At 41.8% G+C, this 16,369-nt stretch overlaps 1 protein-coding gene across 2 annotated transcripts in view; it reads right to left on the bottom strand.

Annotated features, from left to right (window-relative positions):
• Positions 1-16,369, bottom strand: part of XYLT1 (xylosyltransferase 1) — a 176,959-nt gene that overhangs the window by 75,892 nt on the left and 84,698 nt on the right. For both annotated transcript variants that reach the window (XM_058035241.1, XM_058035240.1), the window contains exon 2: positions 15,017-15,542. In XM_058035241.1, the coding sequence (XP_057891224.1) occupies positions 15,017-15,542 (526 nt within the window). The remainder of the gene's footprint in view (positions 1-15,016; positions 15,543-16,369) is intronic.

The raw sequence follows: 16,369 nt of genomic DNA on the forward strand, positions 1-16,369 counted from the left end.
ACTAAATAAGTTACTGGCTGCTGTTAAAAGCATCTGGGGAGAATTTGTATGCAAAATGCATTCTCGCAAGAATACCATAACTTATAAATGAGCTATAAATTTCTCTCAGATTTTAACAAGTCTATGAGGCCCTTGGATGTCAGGGAGCTGCTCAAACAGTAACTTGTAAAAGGTTCTTCTCTATACTGCACAAGAGGAGTATCTGTGCAACATCTGAAACAAAGAAATTCATGCTGACTTTTTACAGACAAAAATAGTAATGGAGATAATTTCTAAAATTATCTTAACTCTGCCCCTCAGTCTCTCTTCCCATTCTGCAACTTCATTTCACGTCAGCAGCCAGAGGTACTAAATTTGGCCCCAGGCAGTTCCCATTTCCTGCAGCTGGCACTGATCCAGCCTGGGGTTTGAGCAGGGTTTGAGCAGGACCTGGGCACAGGGAGGCTCTGCCCATGCACAGCTCATCCCACCCCTCTGAATCTGGGAGCCTGGCAGAAGGGAGCTGGGCATTAGTGTGGATCTCCAGAATAACTTAAAGGTGCAGCACACTGTGAGACAGGGCACACATCCAAGCTGCTATGCATTTTAATTAGGTAAAACAAGTGCTAAAAACTGCTTGGAAGGTCTAGATGTAACCCAGCAGTATTGTTTTCCCATATTTGGGTTTTTCTCCTGCCATCTCTCATTCACACACAAGCTATTTGATCATCTCTATCACAACGGGAGGCTTAAAAGAGAAAAATTAAAAAAAAAAAAAACAAACTCAAACAACTCGTGTTGAGATGTAATTCAGTTCCTCCTCCTCTAAATGACAGAGCCCCAAACAAATTCATTCACAACTTGGCTTTTATGGTACAGTAGGGCATGAAAATCATCAACTGGCTGCAAAACTGCTAAGTAAACCTAATTTAGGAGATGAAAATGTGTGAAACGCAAGGAGCATCTCACAGATTGTAAAATGACATGTTTATTTAAGAAAGAGCCCAGGAAAAACAAGAAATGTTGGCAGGGGATTGCAGTAACAACCCCAAGCTCCCTGGCTGTCGGGGGCTCAGGGCTGCCATGGCCTGCACAGGCAGGGCAGAGCTCAGAGCCTCAGACACCCAGCACACCCAGGGAGGGAACAGGAAAAGATGATTTGTAATTGGGACAAGAAGAAATATTATTGGTTAAGGGAAGGAGGTAGTGAATGAGTAGTACCAAGATAACTTCATTCAGTTCATCTGCTGAATTCAATTCAGTCCATCTCCTACTCTGCAGCCCCTCTGAAATCAATGGAGAATGGACAGTGTAAAATCAGAATCAAAAGAGAATTAGCATATCTGAGCAAAATTCTGCTCATGTTCCAGTTCTGAACAATCCCTGATCTATAAAAATGCAGATTAACTTTGAGCCTCCTTAACAATCCTCCATTAAGGCTAAAAGAATCAAAAACACCTGAGCTGCAATTTATTTCAAGTATAATTTAATTCCCCCTATCTTTATTTTGATAGATGATAAAAGAATGATGATCATTTGATCATCATTTTGATAAAAGAATGATGAAAAATCTCTTCATATTATTTCTCAAGACACTGTTGCTAGAAGGTGAACTGTTTATCCACACACACACACACACACACCATTCCTTCTCACCCTTTTTGTATGAGACTGGATCACCCTGCCCCTATTATCACAGCAAGTACCAACTTTATGAAATAATTTCTGGAATGACTTTTTATGTAAACTAATCCAATGCCTCCTGACACCAAATCCTTACTGTTTAACAGCACAACTTTGTTAAGCTGAAGACAACATCTGAAATAGAATGCCTGTGCTGGCAACATTTTTATAAGAACAAAATCATTTTATAAATGCAAAGGTGAACCAGTATAGAAAAGTTAAATATTATTGTAAATGAAGAAGTATTTAAAGGTAAAAATTATACTTGACACTGTAATTACATTGCCCCAGAGTATAATCCCAAAAGAACACAGAGACCTTTTGCCAAAGGTGATTTGAGTGTTAATATGAAACTCAACGTGGGCTCATTTTAATTACATATGTGCCTGCTGAGAACATATGATAGAGTCCAAAAAGCTAATTCATTGTCAGCATGACAGCAGGACCTAATATTAAATCTTGCACACCAAGTAAATTTTCCAGATTATCAATTACTACACAAAAATAGGACACATTGCAAAAGTGGTAACCAGCATGAAAGCAAAAATACAAAAAAATATTGCCAAACAGAGCTCAGCTCTGGGCCAGCAGGGGTACAGGAAATCTCCAAGCAATTCATTCTTTTTTCTTCAAAAGCAGCAACATTCAGTTCGTCCATCTCTAACCCCACGGACACCAGGTTTGCACTGACATTCACAGCATTGATCCTCACTGGCACTGTTATCTATAAAACTCTTTAGCAATATATAAAAGCACTTCAAAGTAGATTGTAGTGTGCTTTTTTCTTTTTCTATACTTACCCCTAAATTTTCTTCATTTAAAAGAAATTACTGAGTGATTTTTTTGTTCTCAAGAGTCCCTGACAGGTTTCTGGCACTGAAAAAAACGTTAGGAGTAAGTTTATACCTGTTAATGTTAACAGGCATTTTGATTTACTTTTAATTGTGGATAAATTCATGCACCAGTCAGTATTTTCTACAGAAAGTGCCTGGAGTATGAAGAGGAGAACCCAGAGTCACAAGGATGAGCTAACCCTGGGGAAACAAGACACAACCACAACTCTGAAGGCAGCAGAGACCCAGCCAATACTTGTAACTGCAGCTTTACCTGCCCTTCTGTTGCTTTACTGATGCATTATTAATTAATAACTACTGAGTGTTCCCAACAGAGCATTTTAAATAACAGCTGAATTTCTTTATGGATGATTACGAATCATAAAATAAATCTGCAATGTTCAAAGCAATAAACAGGCCCAGGTAGGGAGCCTGAACTGATACAAAAACTGCCCTTTGAAGCTGGAGGTTTTGGGGGCTCCTAAATGTCTCCTATGTAGAATTACACAATTTCCAGTCTTGCTTAATCCAATTAGTCTGAAGAAATGCAGGATTTCCTCTGTTTTGCCTCAGCACAGGCAGATGCTGCTCGAAAGGGAGATGATGGCATTTCAGAAAAGCTGTAGGGTTGGTTTGGTTCACTGCTTTATCCAAATGAAGCTACACCAGTTTAGGCCAGCTAACAATTACAGGTTTCAGTTCTCAACTCAGATAATGAAAAGAAAACTGTCAAATCACAATTACTTCTACACAAGATTTATGCAAATGATGAAAAATATTTCAGCAGCTCTGCAATGCATTATTCAGGGATGATGCAAGGTCTTCACATTCTACTTGAATTCTGGACAAACTTACCAAGCACTGAAGGTGTACTTAGGGCACCTCTGTGTTATTGCAGCTGGGTGGTTTTAGGCATAGTTGAAATAAATTTGTAATGCTTTAAGATGAAAACTCATTTGGAGATTCTATTTTTCCATAAGATAATTTTTTTCCTATCTCCACCTTAAAAAATGAAAAGCCTCCTACTATTTGAATAAAATTCCAGCATTAATTTTCAAAATTATTGCTGCCTTTGAGGCAGAAAGGAACTCACATTCCTATTCACTCTTCACTAGATTTAGTTACTATCTGAATAAAGATAGGGATTCATAGAACATAGAAAGAATAACACCTTTTTTACTTTCAGATATTAAGATGGATCATTATTCCTCCTGATGTGTTAGAAGATATTTATCAGTTTGAGTTATGAGGCCTTTCTGACTGTGAAGACCTAAACATCGATTTAATGCCAACTTAAAGACTACTAAAAGTGTAGGAGATTGCATTAGATAAATAATTTAACAATAAAAGGTATATCAAGGCAGACATTATTGCAACCTTCCACCAATCAATCACCATTTTCCATGTTTATCCAATTTTCATGTCAAGGTTCTGTATATCAAATTGCCCAGACACACACTACACAACTGAAATAACTTCATCATTGAATAAAATTGCATAGCCATTAAAATTCTCTAATATCAAGATAGCTGACATTATGTTAAATATTGGCTTCAGTTCCATAGGGTAATAAATTTTGACCTAAATCCAATCTTTCATGGATAGCTGATTCATAATGAAAAATTACTGGTTTGTCACTTTGCCTTGGGAAATTTATTGTGGAAACTAATATAGCACCAGGCAGGCTTTGAAATATATGATAAGTAAAACCACAGTTCCTAAGCACCCTGAAACAAAGGGAACAGATTTGGTCTGGTTCAAAAACATCAGACATACTGATAGCTACCAGAAAAAGAGAGAAAGAGAGAAAAGAGAAAATTTTTCCTCCTTAAAGATACTTTTGTAGAGTAAAATCCATAGGGAACTCAGGAAAAAAAAACTTGTTATTTTTTAACAAAATTGTTTCAAAGTCTCTTGATTAACAGGATTTAAAATCCACATTAACACCAAACTAACTGTAACATCAGCACACCCATTTTTCCTCTGCATGTATCTGCAATGGAGTTAAATACCTGGCTGAACATGACATGAGCTGTCTGAGGTGTCCCAATGAGCCTGAGCCACATCAAAGAACAAACCCCAAGTTTCCCCAGTATTAGTCCAGGACTTAACTTCTATTAGAGCTAATTTGGTTGGCCCATGCTATGGTGTAATAGAGCATATTCCTGCTGTGCCTCCTTAGTTTAGAGCTCTTGATTAACTTCTAGAGCAACCACATTGCATCTTTCCTTTTTCTTCTTCTTGAAGTGATCCTGCAGCTTGAATGGCTTTCAGTAGAATTTTCTGAGTGATTTCAAGTTTGCACCTTAGGGACCCCCTAACTTCCCTGATTTATTTCCTAAAATTCTGCAGCAATGGAAAGCAAATGCCATGACAACATAAATGTTTGCATGTTTGGCAAATTATGTCTGTCCAAATGGCCAGAAATGATTGAGAGAAATGAAAATGTGTGAACTTGTGTGCTAACTGCAGCCTTTTCAATTGTAAATGATGGAGCTGAATCTAGCAGGATTTCTCACTAAGATTTCCTTTTTGATGACCAGGTTAAGAATGCCAGAGACGTCTGAAGCTTCCTTGTAATATTCCTCATGAGCCTGTCAGAAGTGATTTTCTCATTTGCTTTTCAGGGATCTGCAAGGTAGAACATTTTCAGAATCAGAACTGCCATACAACTATTCTTATTCTTATGCTGGATGGATGGGCTTTGCTTTGGGCTATAAACTTCCACAGACTGGTAAAACAAGAATCCCTACCTCTTTATCTTTGCTTGCTCCTATAAGAACAAAATTGTGTTGCTTATTTCTCAGTGAATTTAAAATTTTGATGATAGAAGTGCATAGAGACATTTTATGGTTCACTGATAAAGGTTGCAGAATAAATTTACTGAAGTAAGACATCACTTAGGAGGGGTCAGCAAAGCTGCTTTATTACATCAGTTACACCTCTAGCCCACTTTGCTTTGAACACTTCACAGGAAGCTTGGCTTTGTGATCACCTCCTGGCAGAAAATTATGGATTTGTTTACAAAACCACTTCAGCTCTGTGTAACCTCCCTCTGCTCTGGTTTGGCAAGTCCCATGTGTGTTATACACAAGTCTTTTCCACAGTGTCTCTTGGTAGCTCTCCTCACATTTATCTCAACCACACCTCTCCTTAGGCATTTCTTTCTCTGACAAGGTGGCCAAATGAGCCAGGCTGGGTTCTCCTGTCCAGCTTTCCCTTCTGTAAGGGGGTATATTCCTCACAGGTTTTTGAATAAATGACCAAAGAGACTGTCTCAGATAGAGAGAATGACTCGGGGACAGATCCTCAAACCTGCTCAGTGCCACAGGGAAATTCTTCCAGAGCACCTACACCTCAGTCCCATGCAAAAGAGAAAGTACAAATGGGTAAAACATACATTGCAGTAAATTTCTCTTTTGAACTTCCCTTTTCCTCTCTGCTATTCACTAAATTGCCCAGAATGAATCACAGCCCAGAAATAGATGCAGAACATGACAATGTATGGTTCTGTTTAGTCATACTCCTGTCGAGCTCCACACGATTATGCAGCACAGTGACACACACAGAGCTTCAGCCTGGGAATAGCAGGGATTGCAATGTTCCACTGCACAGCAATATCCACCAGCCTGGAACCCTCCATTTGCCACCAAAACCACAGGTGAGTAAGCAGCCAGGCTGCTTGAGCTGCTGTTTACAGCCAGGCACCAGCAAAGGTGCATTCTCACCAGCAAAGTGTTTCTCTAACAACTTGTAATGAGTTGCAGAAATTAATCAAGACTTCAACAAAACACTTCCATTAGTATGGGTAAGAAAGTCTCCACAAAAGAGACAGAATCACCTTGCAACAAAGAGAATTATATAAACAATTATATTCTAGTTACACCGAGGGCTGCCCTGAACTTCAGCTGAGTAGTGAAGCTTCCAAAGAGATTTGCAGAAAAATATCCTTTTAACTGACAGCTCTTTGTGAGGTGCTCTCTGACAGGACCTACACCTGTTGCAGGCTGTTGGCAGAGGTTCAGGTTGGATGTTAGGATGAGGTTTCTCCATCCAGAGGGTGGCTGGGCCCTGGACCAGGCTCCCCAGGGAGGTGGTCAGGGCTCCAAGGCTGACAGAGCCCAGGGAGTGTTTGGACACTCTCAGGCACAGGGCTCTGTTTTAAAAGGCAAAAAGCAATTCAGGCCTTCAGAAGAAATCCTACAAATTCCACAATTTGAAAGCACGTACAATTGCTATGCAAATTATTTTCCAAAGACCACAGAGTTTGAGCTATTAGACAATGATTTTCCTGCAGCATAATTTTGCTCTTTGGCTTAAATCTTCCATCATTTTTACAGTAACATCTGTGGATGAGAACAACTGGTTGAGCACTGAACACAAGAGTTGATAGAGACCATTCCGCTTGCAACAAGCCCTAAAAGAAAGGACTGAAAAATTCCTTGGCCTCCCTGGGGGGTGGTGAGAAAGCCAGAGAGGAAAAATGATGGACAATTGCCATGGGCCTTTCAGTAGGGCCAGGACTTTAAACCAATATCTTATTTTATAGTAAAAGTGTAAAATGCTTCAGACTTTACTGTGCATTCAGCTGAGCCTGATGGTGACAGCAGCAGGGACTGGGAGATGGGGGTGCTCTGTTCCTCCTTACAAAGGTGCCAATCAGGAGTAACTTATTTGACACAACTAAATGATAAATCAGTGAGGTAGCTGGATATTAAAATAGTTTGAGCACTGAATCAGGGCTATTCACTTCTAACATGCTCTCAAACTATCAAAGACAAGCATTTACTTGGAAGACTAAATATACAATGAGCAATTTCAAAATCTTTTTCAAGGTTGCTCAGCTACAGATTCTTGTCATTCAGTTTTTCTATGGAAGTCATGATTACCCACGGAGAGAAAAGATGGATGTTTTAAAACTACCTTCTGCATAAGAAATATTTGCAGCAGAAACAAATTATGGTTTGGAATCTTAAAATGGCAATAATGTCCTGTAAGATTGGCTTCCTGCCTAGATTGCTGGCATTTTAATTCAGAGTTAGATCTCTTAAACAACTCTTCCTCATTTCCAGGGGAAGCCATTACAAACCAGTGATCTCATAAAGCTCAGTGACTCCCGAAATACATCAAAGAAATGTACCCTTTTAAAAACCTTCCTGAAACAGGGTGCATTCCCTTTAATTATATTTTTAATACAGTAACAAACTCTGTATGTATTCAAGGCATTGTTTCAAGAAGCCACAAAACAGAAAAACTCTTCGCCTCGGCTCAGGAGGAAGAAATTAAATGTCAATAGTTCCCCCCCCCCCAATTATTTTAAAAATAATACACTCAGTGTCATTGGCTTCAAACTCAACTGTGGCAGCCTCGAGCTGCAGCTAGCATGGCATTTCTGGAACATAACACTTCCCCATTCTCAAAATAATAGTTCATCAGCTGCAGATTCCCATGAAAACTGAGTATTTTCTAAGTCATGGTACTTGGAGAAGTGCAGTGGTTAGAAAGACAGAGCTGAATCAGTGCTCCTTTGTCCTTGGTGGCATTTTAGGCTTATAAAAAACGCAAATCTAAAAGCTGTCTGCTTACAATTAGTATGTTACACTGACACTCTGACACAGTTTTGTTATGGTTGGAACGTTGAATTAGGAAAGAATAACATTGAAGCTGAACTCAAGCTCAGCCCAGTACTAATGTACACAGCTGCTTGCTTAGCACTGAATAAAATTAAGATAATTAGATGCCATTTTTCCTCTTCAGGGTCTGTCTACTAAAATCAGCATAATGGGCCCACTCAAGAGGTCCAACAACAATTTTATATGAAAGACATTATGTATGAAAAAGAGTAGGGCTCATATTTTCCTTGTACAGGGGAGGTTGAATTTGGTGCTTTTGTTTTGGGTTGGGTTTCTTGGCCCTTCTGATTCTTCTCCCCACTCTCCCAGCTCATATCTTCATACCAACAATTTTCTTTAGCCATAGTTGTATTTGACTTTCCCCATCAACACTGGGGATCACTGAGAAGCATTATTGATCACTTAAGTACTTTTCTTTCATCTCTGTACATACAGAGTAATCTTTATCAAAATACTCACTGAGCTCCTGCTACCCTCACACTCTCTTCCAGGAGGTTTGCAGCAAGGACATCCTCAGCCATTTGCCTCTCCCATGCTTCCCCACACTCCCCCTTTAATGCTCCATAAAATGATAACATTTTCCAAAACAGAGGCTTGGTGAGAACTAGGACTGCTGACCATAAATTTTCCATCCCTTCTGCCCCCCACTCCTTGTGTCATGCATTGCTCCCAGTGTTTCCTTGAGATGCCATGTGCCAGATGATTTCTGCAACTCTGCTCTTGGGGACCAATTCTGCAGCCTCCAGACCCACAGGTGATCAGACAGGCCTAACGTGGAGGAACGTGAGCAGACACTAGCACCACTCATTTTTCTCCTGCCACAGCTTCAGTGGTTTTATTAGAGTTGGTTCTGCTTCACACATGTTAAGGGGAGAGACACATCACTTATTTCATAAATTCATTTAGCCTAAAATGCAAACTACTGAATCTTGAAATGGCCCTTTATAATGAAAGCAGTGCTGGAAACATGGTTTGCAGAACAGAACACAATCTCTGTACATGGTGTAATTACATCTTAGCATTCTGCAGAATACCAGTGCATGGCTTAAATGCTATTAATTGTAAGCAGTTTTGTTCCACAGGATGTTGTTTGCTGATAACTACTCAATTAGGGTTATTTTGCAATTATTCTACTCACAGTAAATTTACTGCAACCAGAGTCATCTGTGGTGTAGCAAATTAAAATGCTGTCTGGGCTGCATGTGCAGTGGCTCTTACATGCTCCTTAACTGTGTATAGCTCACCACAGTGATTCTGTCACACTAACAGATTAACAGGAAAGCAGCAGCAGCCAATGTCATTTAGAATCCTGAAACCAGCAGAAAAAGACAAATCTGGGGTTCAATGGTCTGTAGATCAAACCCAGTGAGTCCAAACATGCACTGCCAAAATGTTAAAAGCTAAACAAACCACACATTTATATGTCACTGTGTGCATACATGCATATTGAGCAGATGAAATCCTCTACGTGCTTCATTACAGCTCTTTTAAAATTCTGTAGGGGATGCTCTCATTTCCATGCCTTGAAGAACAGCTCTGCTCCACCCCAAAAGTATTTGGCATCTTGTGGCTTCTCCTCTCCCTTCCTGAGAATCACACCTCTTTCTGCTGAGTGGTTTGAAGTCATCAGATAAAAACATTATGGACATTCAGATTGCTATTACCTGTGTGTTGCTCAGTAAGCAGAGCTCCAGAGCCCTTTTCTCTCAGTTTGAAAACCAAAAGGTTGTGTTTCTAAAATAAAATGGAAAATTTTCTTCCCAGCAGCCTCTAAGAAGCAGAAAGCACTTGCTTCAGTGTGCCAGAGCAGCATTATCAGTAAGTAACCAGGGAGAAGGCAGTCTGATCTGCAAAAAACTCTTCCAGTGCTGATAAATTATTTGGAATGAGGGAAACTTGATTATTTTCCTACTTTATTGTAAGCTGGGTTTACCTCACAAGGATGAAGGTAGTGGAAAACCTGTTTGATTCAAAAACTAAGAAAAGACAACAAAAACACCCAGAGGAAATAAATCAGGACCAATGGAGGCTCTCCTTTCCTAGAGACTTCTCATTTGCTAGAACTACATCTTCTCAAAAAACTCTATGTACTTTGGTCTATCTAGGGCCTTAATCTGGGCCAAGAATAAAGCCAGCTGGGTAATTAATGATAAGGATTAGGCCAGAGCCTTCCCTGGGGATGTGGCAGCTGGGAGAAGCTGGCCCAGAGGAGGCCTGGTGCAGGTGCCACCTGGGACTGTCTGTGGTGGCTCCTGACCTGGTGGCAGTGACCAAGCAGGAATTGTGCTCTGTGTCCATCCAGCAGCCCTGCAAGGCAAGGGCTGCAAACTGCCATGATCACATGGAATGAAAAACAGAGAACTCAGGGATGAATCCAGGCACTGGCCAGCAGCTAGGCTTTTCTTCACCTCAGGGGGACAGGAAGCAGAAATCACAAGTTCAATATCGGGTTGAAATGTGGAGTTGTGTAATGGCCATTGCAGTGCTCCCATTGCTGTTGGGCAGGGTCACAGTGGCCATTCCAGGACTGTGCTCCTGCCCACAGTAATAATGGATTCTGTGGGGGGTAATGTGGCACAGGATCAGCTCATCTGGGCTTGGTTCAAGGGGATTTTAGCTAGGTACAGAGTGATGGGTATTTTAGAGACAAGAATCCTCATTTAAACTTCTGATTCTTCCCAGTACCTCTGCACAAGAGGAGGACCATGCATGATGATGGACAAAGAAGGGAGGCAGCAGGTCCACATGCACTGACAGCTTTGGTGAGCAGAGGGGAGTCTGGCCCAGCAGAGAATCAGTGTCTGTGCAGGACTAGGCCAGAGATGGCCCCAGCAAGGAAACATCTGCCACTTTGCCCACAGGTTGCTGGTCCCTGTCTCCTGTACCATGTACTATGTCACCTGAGACAAAAGGAACTCCCCAAAGGATGTCTGTGGGTATCTCCTCAACCTGCACAGGCCTGGATTTGTTCTTTCCTCATCTAACCTTGTGCAGACCCTACACTTCCCATCTCACATTCACTGAATGCATTTTCCCCAAAACACACTTCTTTCTACAAAGGCCAAACATTCCCTTCTGAGCCAAGGGAGACCTGCAAGCTGCCCCTTGCCCTGCTCTCAGCCATGACTGGGAGAGGCTGCACCTAAAGCCTTCGACACCAATCTCCTGTGCCACAGCTTTGTGTTGCGTTTTTAGGGCCAGCTTGCAGGGAAATGCCAGCTCACCTGCTCTGCACGTCAGGTGACTGGTGAAGATGCCATGTCCTGTTCTGCTCCAGCAGCCATGCCCTTGGAGGGACTGCAGCCCTCAAGGAAATAACACCTGCACGTCAAGCAGGGCACATCATGCTCTTGATTTTAACAATCCTTCCTTTCATCATTGAAGTTCCTTATAATCAACTTCCTTTGCCTGTTGCCTTTGGAAACAATAAAACACTTTAAAAAGTAGCAGCTGCTATGATCCTGTTCCCGTTGATAAGCACTGAAGTGAATGTATCACTTAACATTTCTGACAATCCAGCTGGATGGAGTCCTGTCCATGATTGATAGCTGCACTTAGCAGCGTCATGGTTTTGATCAGCTGAGACAAGATCCAAGGGGATTAAAAGCTGGATGACATCTCAATGGAAACCACAGCACTGGGAACACGTTTATATGTTGGGATAATGGATGAATGTGCTGCTCCAATGCATAAATATTTATACTTCACAGTTTTGCTGAAAACAGACAGGAAACCTTTGTTCAAACCAAGCTGATGGGAACAGCACTCACATGCTGAACACACAGGCTCAGACCCCAGATGTCTGACTGCTGCTGACAAACACCAGATCACTTTTTTAATACATGAAGTGCCTCTACCCACATCTCCCCTATCAGCAATCCCACCAATGGGGTGTCTTATATCCCCGAAAGCTGATGTGCAGCACTTCACAAACTCTCCTGTAATCAAGCTCAACTCCTTTCAAGGACCAACAGAGTGGATGAAGTCACCTTTGATGAGGGATGGAGTCACTCTGGGGGTGAAGAACAGCAGTATTTATGTTCTACAGTGGGAGGAGATATGAGACCACAACACACTGAAACTCAGACAATGGATCTTTAACAGGCCTATGAAATTCAAGAGATCTATGAAATTATACACATACAAGGCCCTCCAGGAGGCACTGGGTGCTTTCATGAGGTTTTGGGGTTCCCCATGTCAGTCTTGACAGTTCTGTATTCAAACATTTGGGAAATGACTCCAAGGTCTGGGTCTCCTCCATAGGTTTGGTGACCCAACCTTCTTGTGCACTGGTGCTTCCTGCATTAGCAACTCATCTCCCATTCCATATGCTGCTGCACTTCTCCACAGCAAAGCTCCCAAATCTGCTCTACAGCGACCTTGTATGGAACACAGGATGTCCAGATTTTCTGCCAAGGAAATCTGGCAGTTGAAGTGGTTAACTTCAGCTGTCAGCATAGGCAGGAGGAAATAACCTTGAGGCAAAGAAAAATCAACATTTTCCACATGTATCCATCTGGCTAGGCTAACATGTCTCTGAATTATTCTTTTTAAACAAGTGTCACCACTTAAAATAAAAAACGAAACAAAACTCTAGCTCAGCAAACCCAAAAATTTTAGGCTCAATCTTTATGCACCTAATATTTTAATGTGGAATATATCCATACCACATAAGTTTTTCCTAAATTAATCACATTTGGACATTTTCATCATTTTTCTAGACATATTTGTAGCTCCCAGTTTTCCTGAGAATTTTACTCTGACATTACAATGGAAGCATTTATACCAATGTGCTATGTACATATATGAAAGGCTTAAAGGGTAAAATGTGACCCTGTTCTTGGTTCTAAGACCACACTATTATCCTGACTGCAGGGCATAAGAGATAAATCCTGTATTTAGAAAAGAAGCAGTAAATATTTATTGAGAAATCTGTTTTTAAGGATGGCAGTTGTTTAAAACTTCTGGAAAGTCACCCTCCATCCCTGGGAGATCACCAAGCAAGGCACGGAACCATAGGTGTGTGCAAAATTGCACAGTTGCAGTGTCTGCCCACACTAATGACAACACAGCTTCCAGGTGTACCAGTTGCATATTTGTATCTGGGATACATTTACCTACACAAGATTTATAGCCCTGGTCCCATTACTAAGACATATTCTCAGTCCCAAAAGTGCAGGGCAGTGTCTGCAAGGTGCTGGCCTCCCTCAGCTTTCCCACAGAGCACAGGGACTGCCTGCCCTGAAGGAAGAAGGGGCAGGAAGAGGAAGGAATAGCAAGGACATCACAGTGGGTTCCACCAGTGGCACCTCAGCAGTGCCCAGGGCTACTCACTGATGCTTATCTTGTTACTGATGTCTGCTTTTGCTCCATTTTTAACTCTCTACTGTTCTCTTGTCTTCCCTTCATCTTGTGCTGCCTTTACTGTCCCTCTTCCCTTCTCCCCACTGAACACCACATCTCCTGCCTGCTCAATTAATTGTCCCCAGCATCTGCCCACCCAGACTAACAATCTGGAGTATTACCATGATAAGAAAGGGAGAAAAACACCAAAAGAGACATGGTAAAAAACCAAAACAAACAGTCACAGATGCACTGGATTGGGGAATGAGGGCGCTCAGACCATTCATCCTGGTAAGATGCAACATCTAAATTAAAAGCCTAAGAGTCTTGTTACAGGGAGAAGTGCTTTTTTGGATACATTCTCTGGGGCAGCTTCTCTTTTTCACTGTCTGTACAGGGAATTTAACCTCCTAATCCCTGTCATAGCAATGCTATCCTTCTCCCTACCACACTGAAACCACCCTGCAGTAAGCACTGCTTTGTGATGGTGCAGTACACAAGCCATTAGAGGATGTTCCCAATGAAAGGAACTAAATATCCCCTGCTTCCCATGGATCCCTATGGTTATTCTACAGTCTCAAAGCAAGACTTATTCTCTAGTTTATAAATCCCCTCTGCACTTTCATCCTGGACAAAGACATGGCATTTCCTCCTGTGCATGGCCAGTTACAGGGTGGGGATCTGGACTGTTGAATAAAGAAATGCTGCTGTGGGTAATTCTGCTTCTTGATCAATACCCACTCTGATCAACTGATCAATGCTATTTTTTTTTAAAGGCATTTTACTCTATGGAGATCTTATAGCTGGATGAACAGTGGCGCATGAAACACTTATTTTTTGAAAAGTAGAAAAAGGTCAGCTCAGACATGCAAAGTGACAGCAAGCTGAGAGCTAACTCGTGATCTGAGGGCATGGAGAAACCAAAGCAACAATCAAAGCCTAGCTTAGGCCAGCAGAGGTAACTGACTTTCCAGCAGTGATTTTGAAAATAACTTTTGCTGATTCAAGAACATTAAAAATAGAAGTCAGCCACAAAATTGGATTTTTCCCTGTGCTTTTGGAATTTTTTTATATACTTCTAATAATTACCTGGGGTATCAAAACCTTAGGACTCCAGTGTGACAGAAAAATGGCCATAACAGCAATGCTACTCATGTATTGGTTAGCAAAAAGCTCCAAAATTCACAATAGCTGTTCTCTGATTACCAAAAAGCACACAACTCCTGCACAGCATGGCAAGATTTTGACTATTCTTCTCTGTGTCTGTGGATGAAGAACTAAAAGAAACAGGAGTAGCAGCTGAATACCTAGATCACATTGTGCAATAAAAATCTGGTGGAAGTGAATTCTACAGGAATCCACCAGGGATCTTGTGACATCCACATTATTCCCTTGTTCAAAGGGAATTGAAAGCCTCCCTTGTTTTCGTGGGCCAAGCCATCACACATTCCTGCAATAAAGCCATTTCTGTCAGCAGAAGGCCGTTCCAATCCCACAGAATGCCTCCCCCAAGACAGTGTTTGACTTCTCCATCTCCCCACTTACCCTCCAGGGCACAGAAGCGTGTCACCTGCTCCGGCATCAGCTTGCCCAGCTTGTGCTGGCAGTACACGTCCGCGATCTCCTGGCGGCACTGCTGGGACTTGGCGCGGGACATGGCCGAGATGGCCTCCTTGCCCGTCACCTCACACTTGGGGGGCTGGTCGTATTTCAGCTCAGGGGAGCTCATCTCAAGCTTCTGTATAAGCTGCTCTGTGGGAAACCTGTCAACGTCCTTCAGGTTGTTGCTGTTGCTGCTGTTTTTTCCCAGGGGATTGCTGAACTGCACCACCTCGTTGGAGTTCTTCCCCAGCAGCAAGTTCTCCTTCATCTTCTCCTCTTCCAGCTTCTTTCTCAAGTGCTCCTTTTGTTTGCTAAGGGGTTTTTTCACCAGCTCAGTCTGGTGTTTTTGTCTCTGAGTCCTGGGAGCAAAGTTACTGTTATCAATAGTTTCAAAGTCCTTGGGGACAGAATTTTCATTATTGCTGTCTGTTCGCATTTTCTCTTTCGGTCGGTGGGAAAAATAGCCATCCTATAAATGGGGAGAAAAATTACACTCATCTTACTAAACAGTCACATCCCATGCATGGCAAGCATTTCTTACATGAAAACATAGATCAATTACAATCCAACACACTGCAGAAACCCCCTGTGTTGGATCTCAGCAGACCAAAGCTGAGAGGCCTCTGGGGTGCCCAAGTCACCTGCACTGGCATCTCTTCCTCACTGGGCCAGAGTCCAAGCCCTATCTCAGATGGAGCAGGGAGGTTTCACACAGGTTTGTGAGCAGTGATTAACCAGACACTTCACCCTGACACCATTAAATATCCATGAGAACACAGACACAGGTTTCAAAGCAGCAAAGGCAGGTCCTTCAATGCTTTCCTTCACTCCTTGTGATCAACCATCACAGTTTGGTATCCCAGAACTGCCTCATTTCTCTGCAAAAAGCATCATCTGAGTACAGCCTCAGCTTTATTTCAGTGAAGTAACTTTGGCACAAAATAAATCCCTCCCAATTTTGCACTTGTTTTTTTCCCTTGAGTTCCTACACGTTTGAACCCTCCCTGGGAAGGTCAGAGTCAGGCTCAGGTGTCAGCTCTTAACCATCATCCTCCTCCCCTCGATGCTCTTAGATAAATACACAGCCCATAACTTTGCAACATCCAAAATCTATCCTATAAAGGAAAAGGAAGAGACCATGTAAAATATTTGTCTGCATCAGGGATGGGTGAGGTTGAGCTGCCTTTGCTCCAGCTGTGAAAACTTATGGGGGACACAATTTTTAGATCCGTGGACATGGAAATATCTCAAAAGTAAACAGGAGCAGATAAAATCAATGATGAACAGTTATTAAAA

The sequence above is a fragment of the Melospiza georgiana genome, chromosome 16 (genome assembly GCF_028018845.1).
Source record: "Melospiza georgiana isolate bMelGeo1 chromosome 16, bMelGeo1.pri, whole genome shotgun sequence".
NCBI lineage: Eukaryota > Metazoa > Chordata > Aves > Passeriformes > Passerellidae > Melospiza > Melospiza georgiana.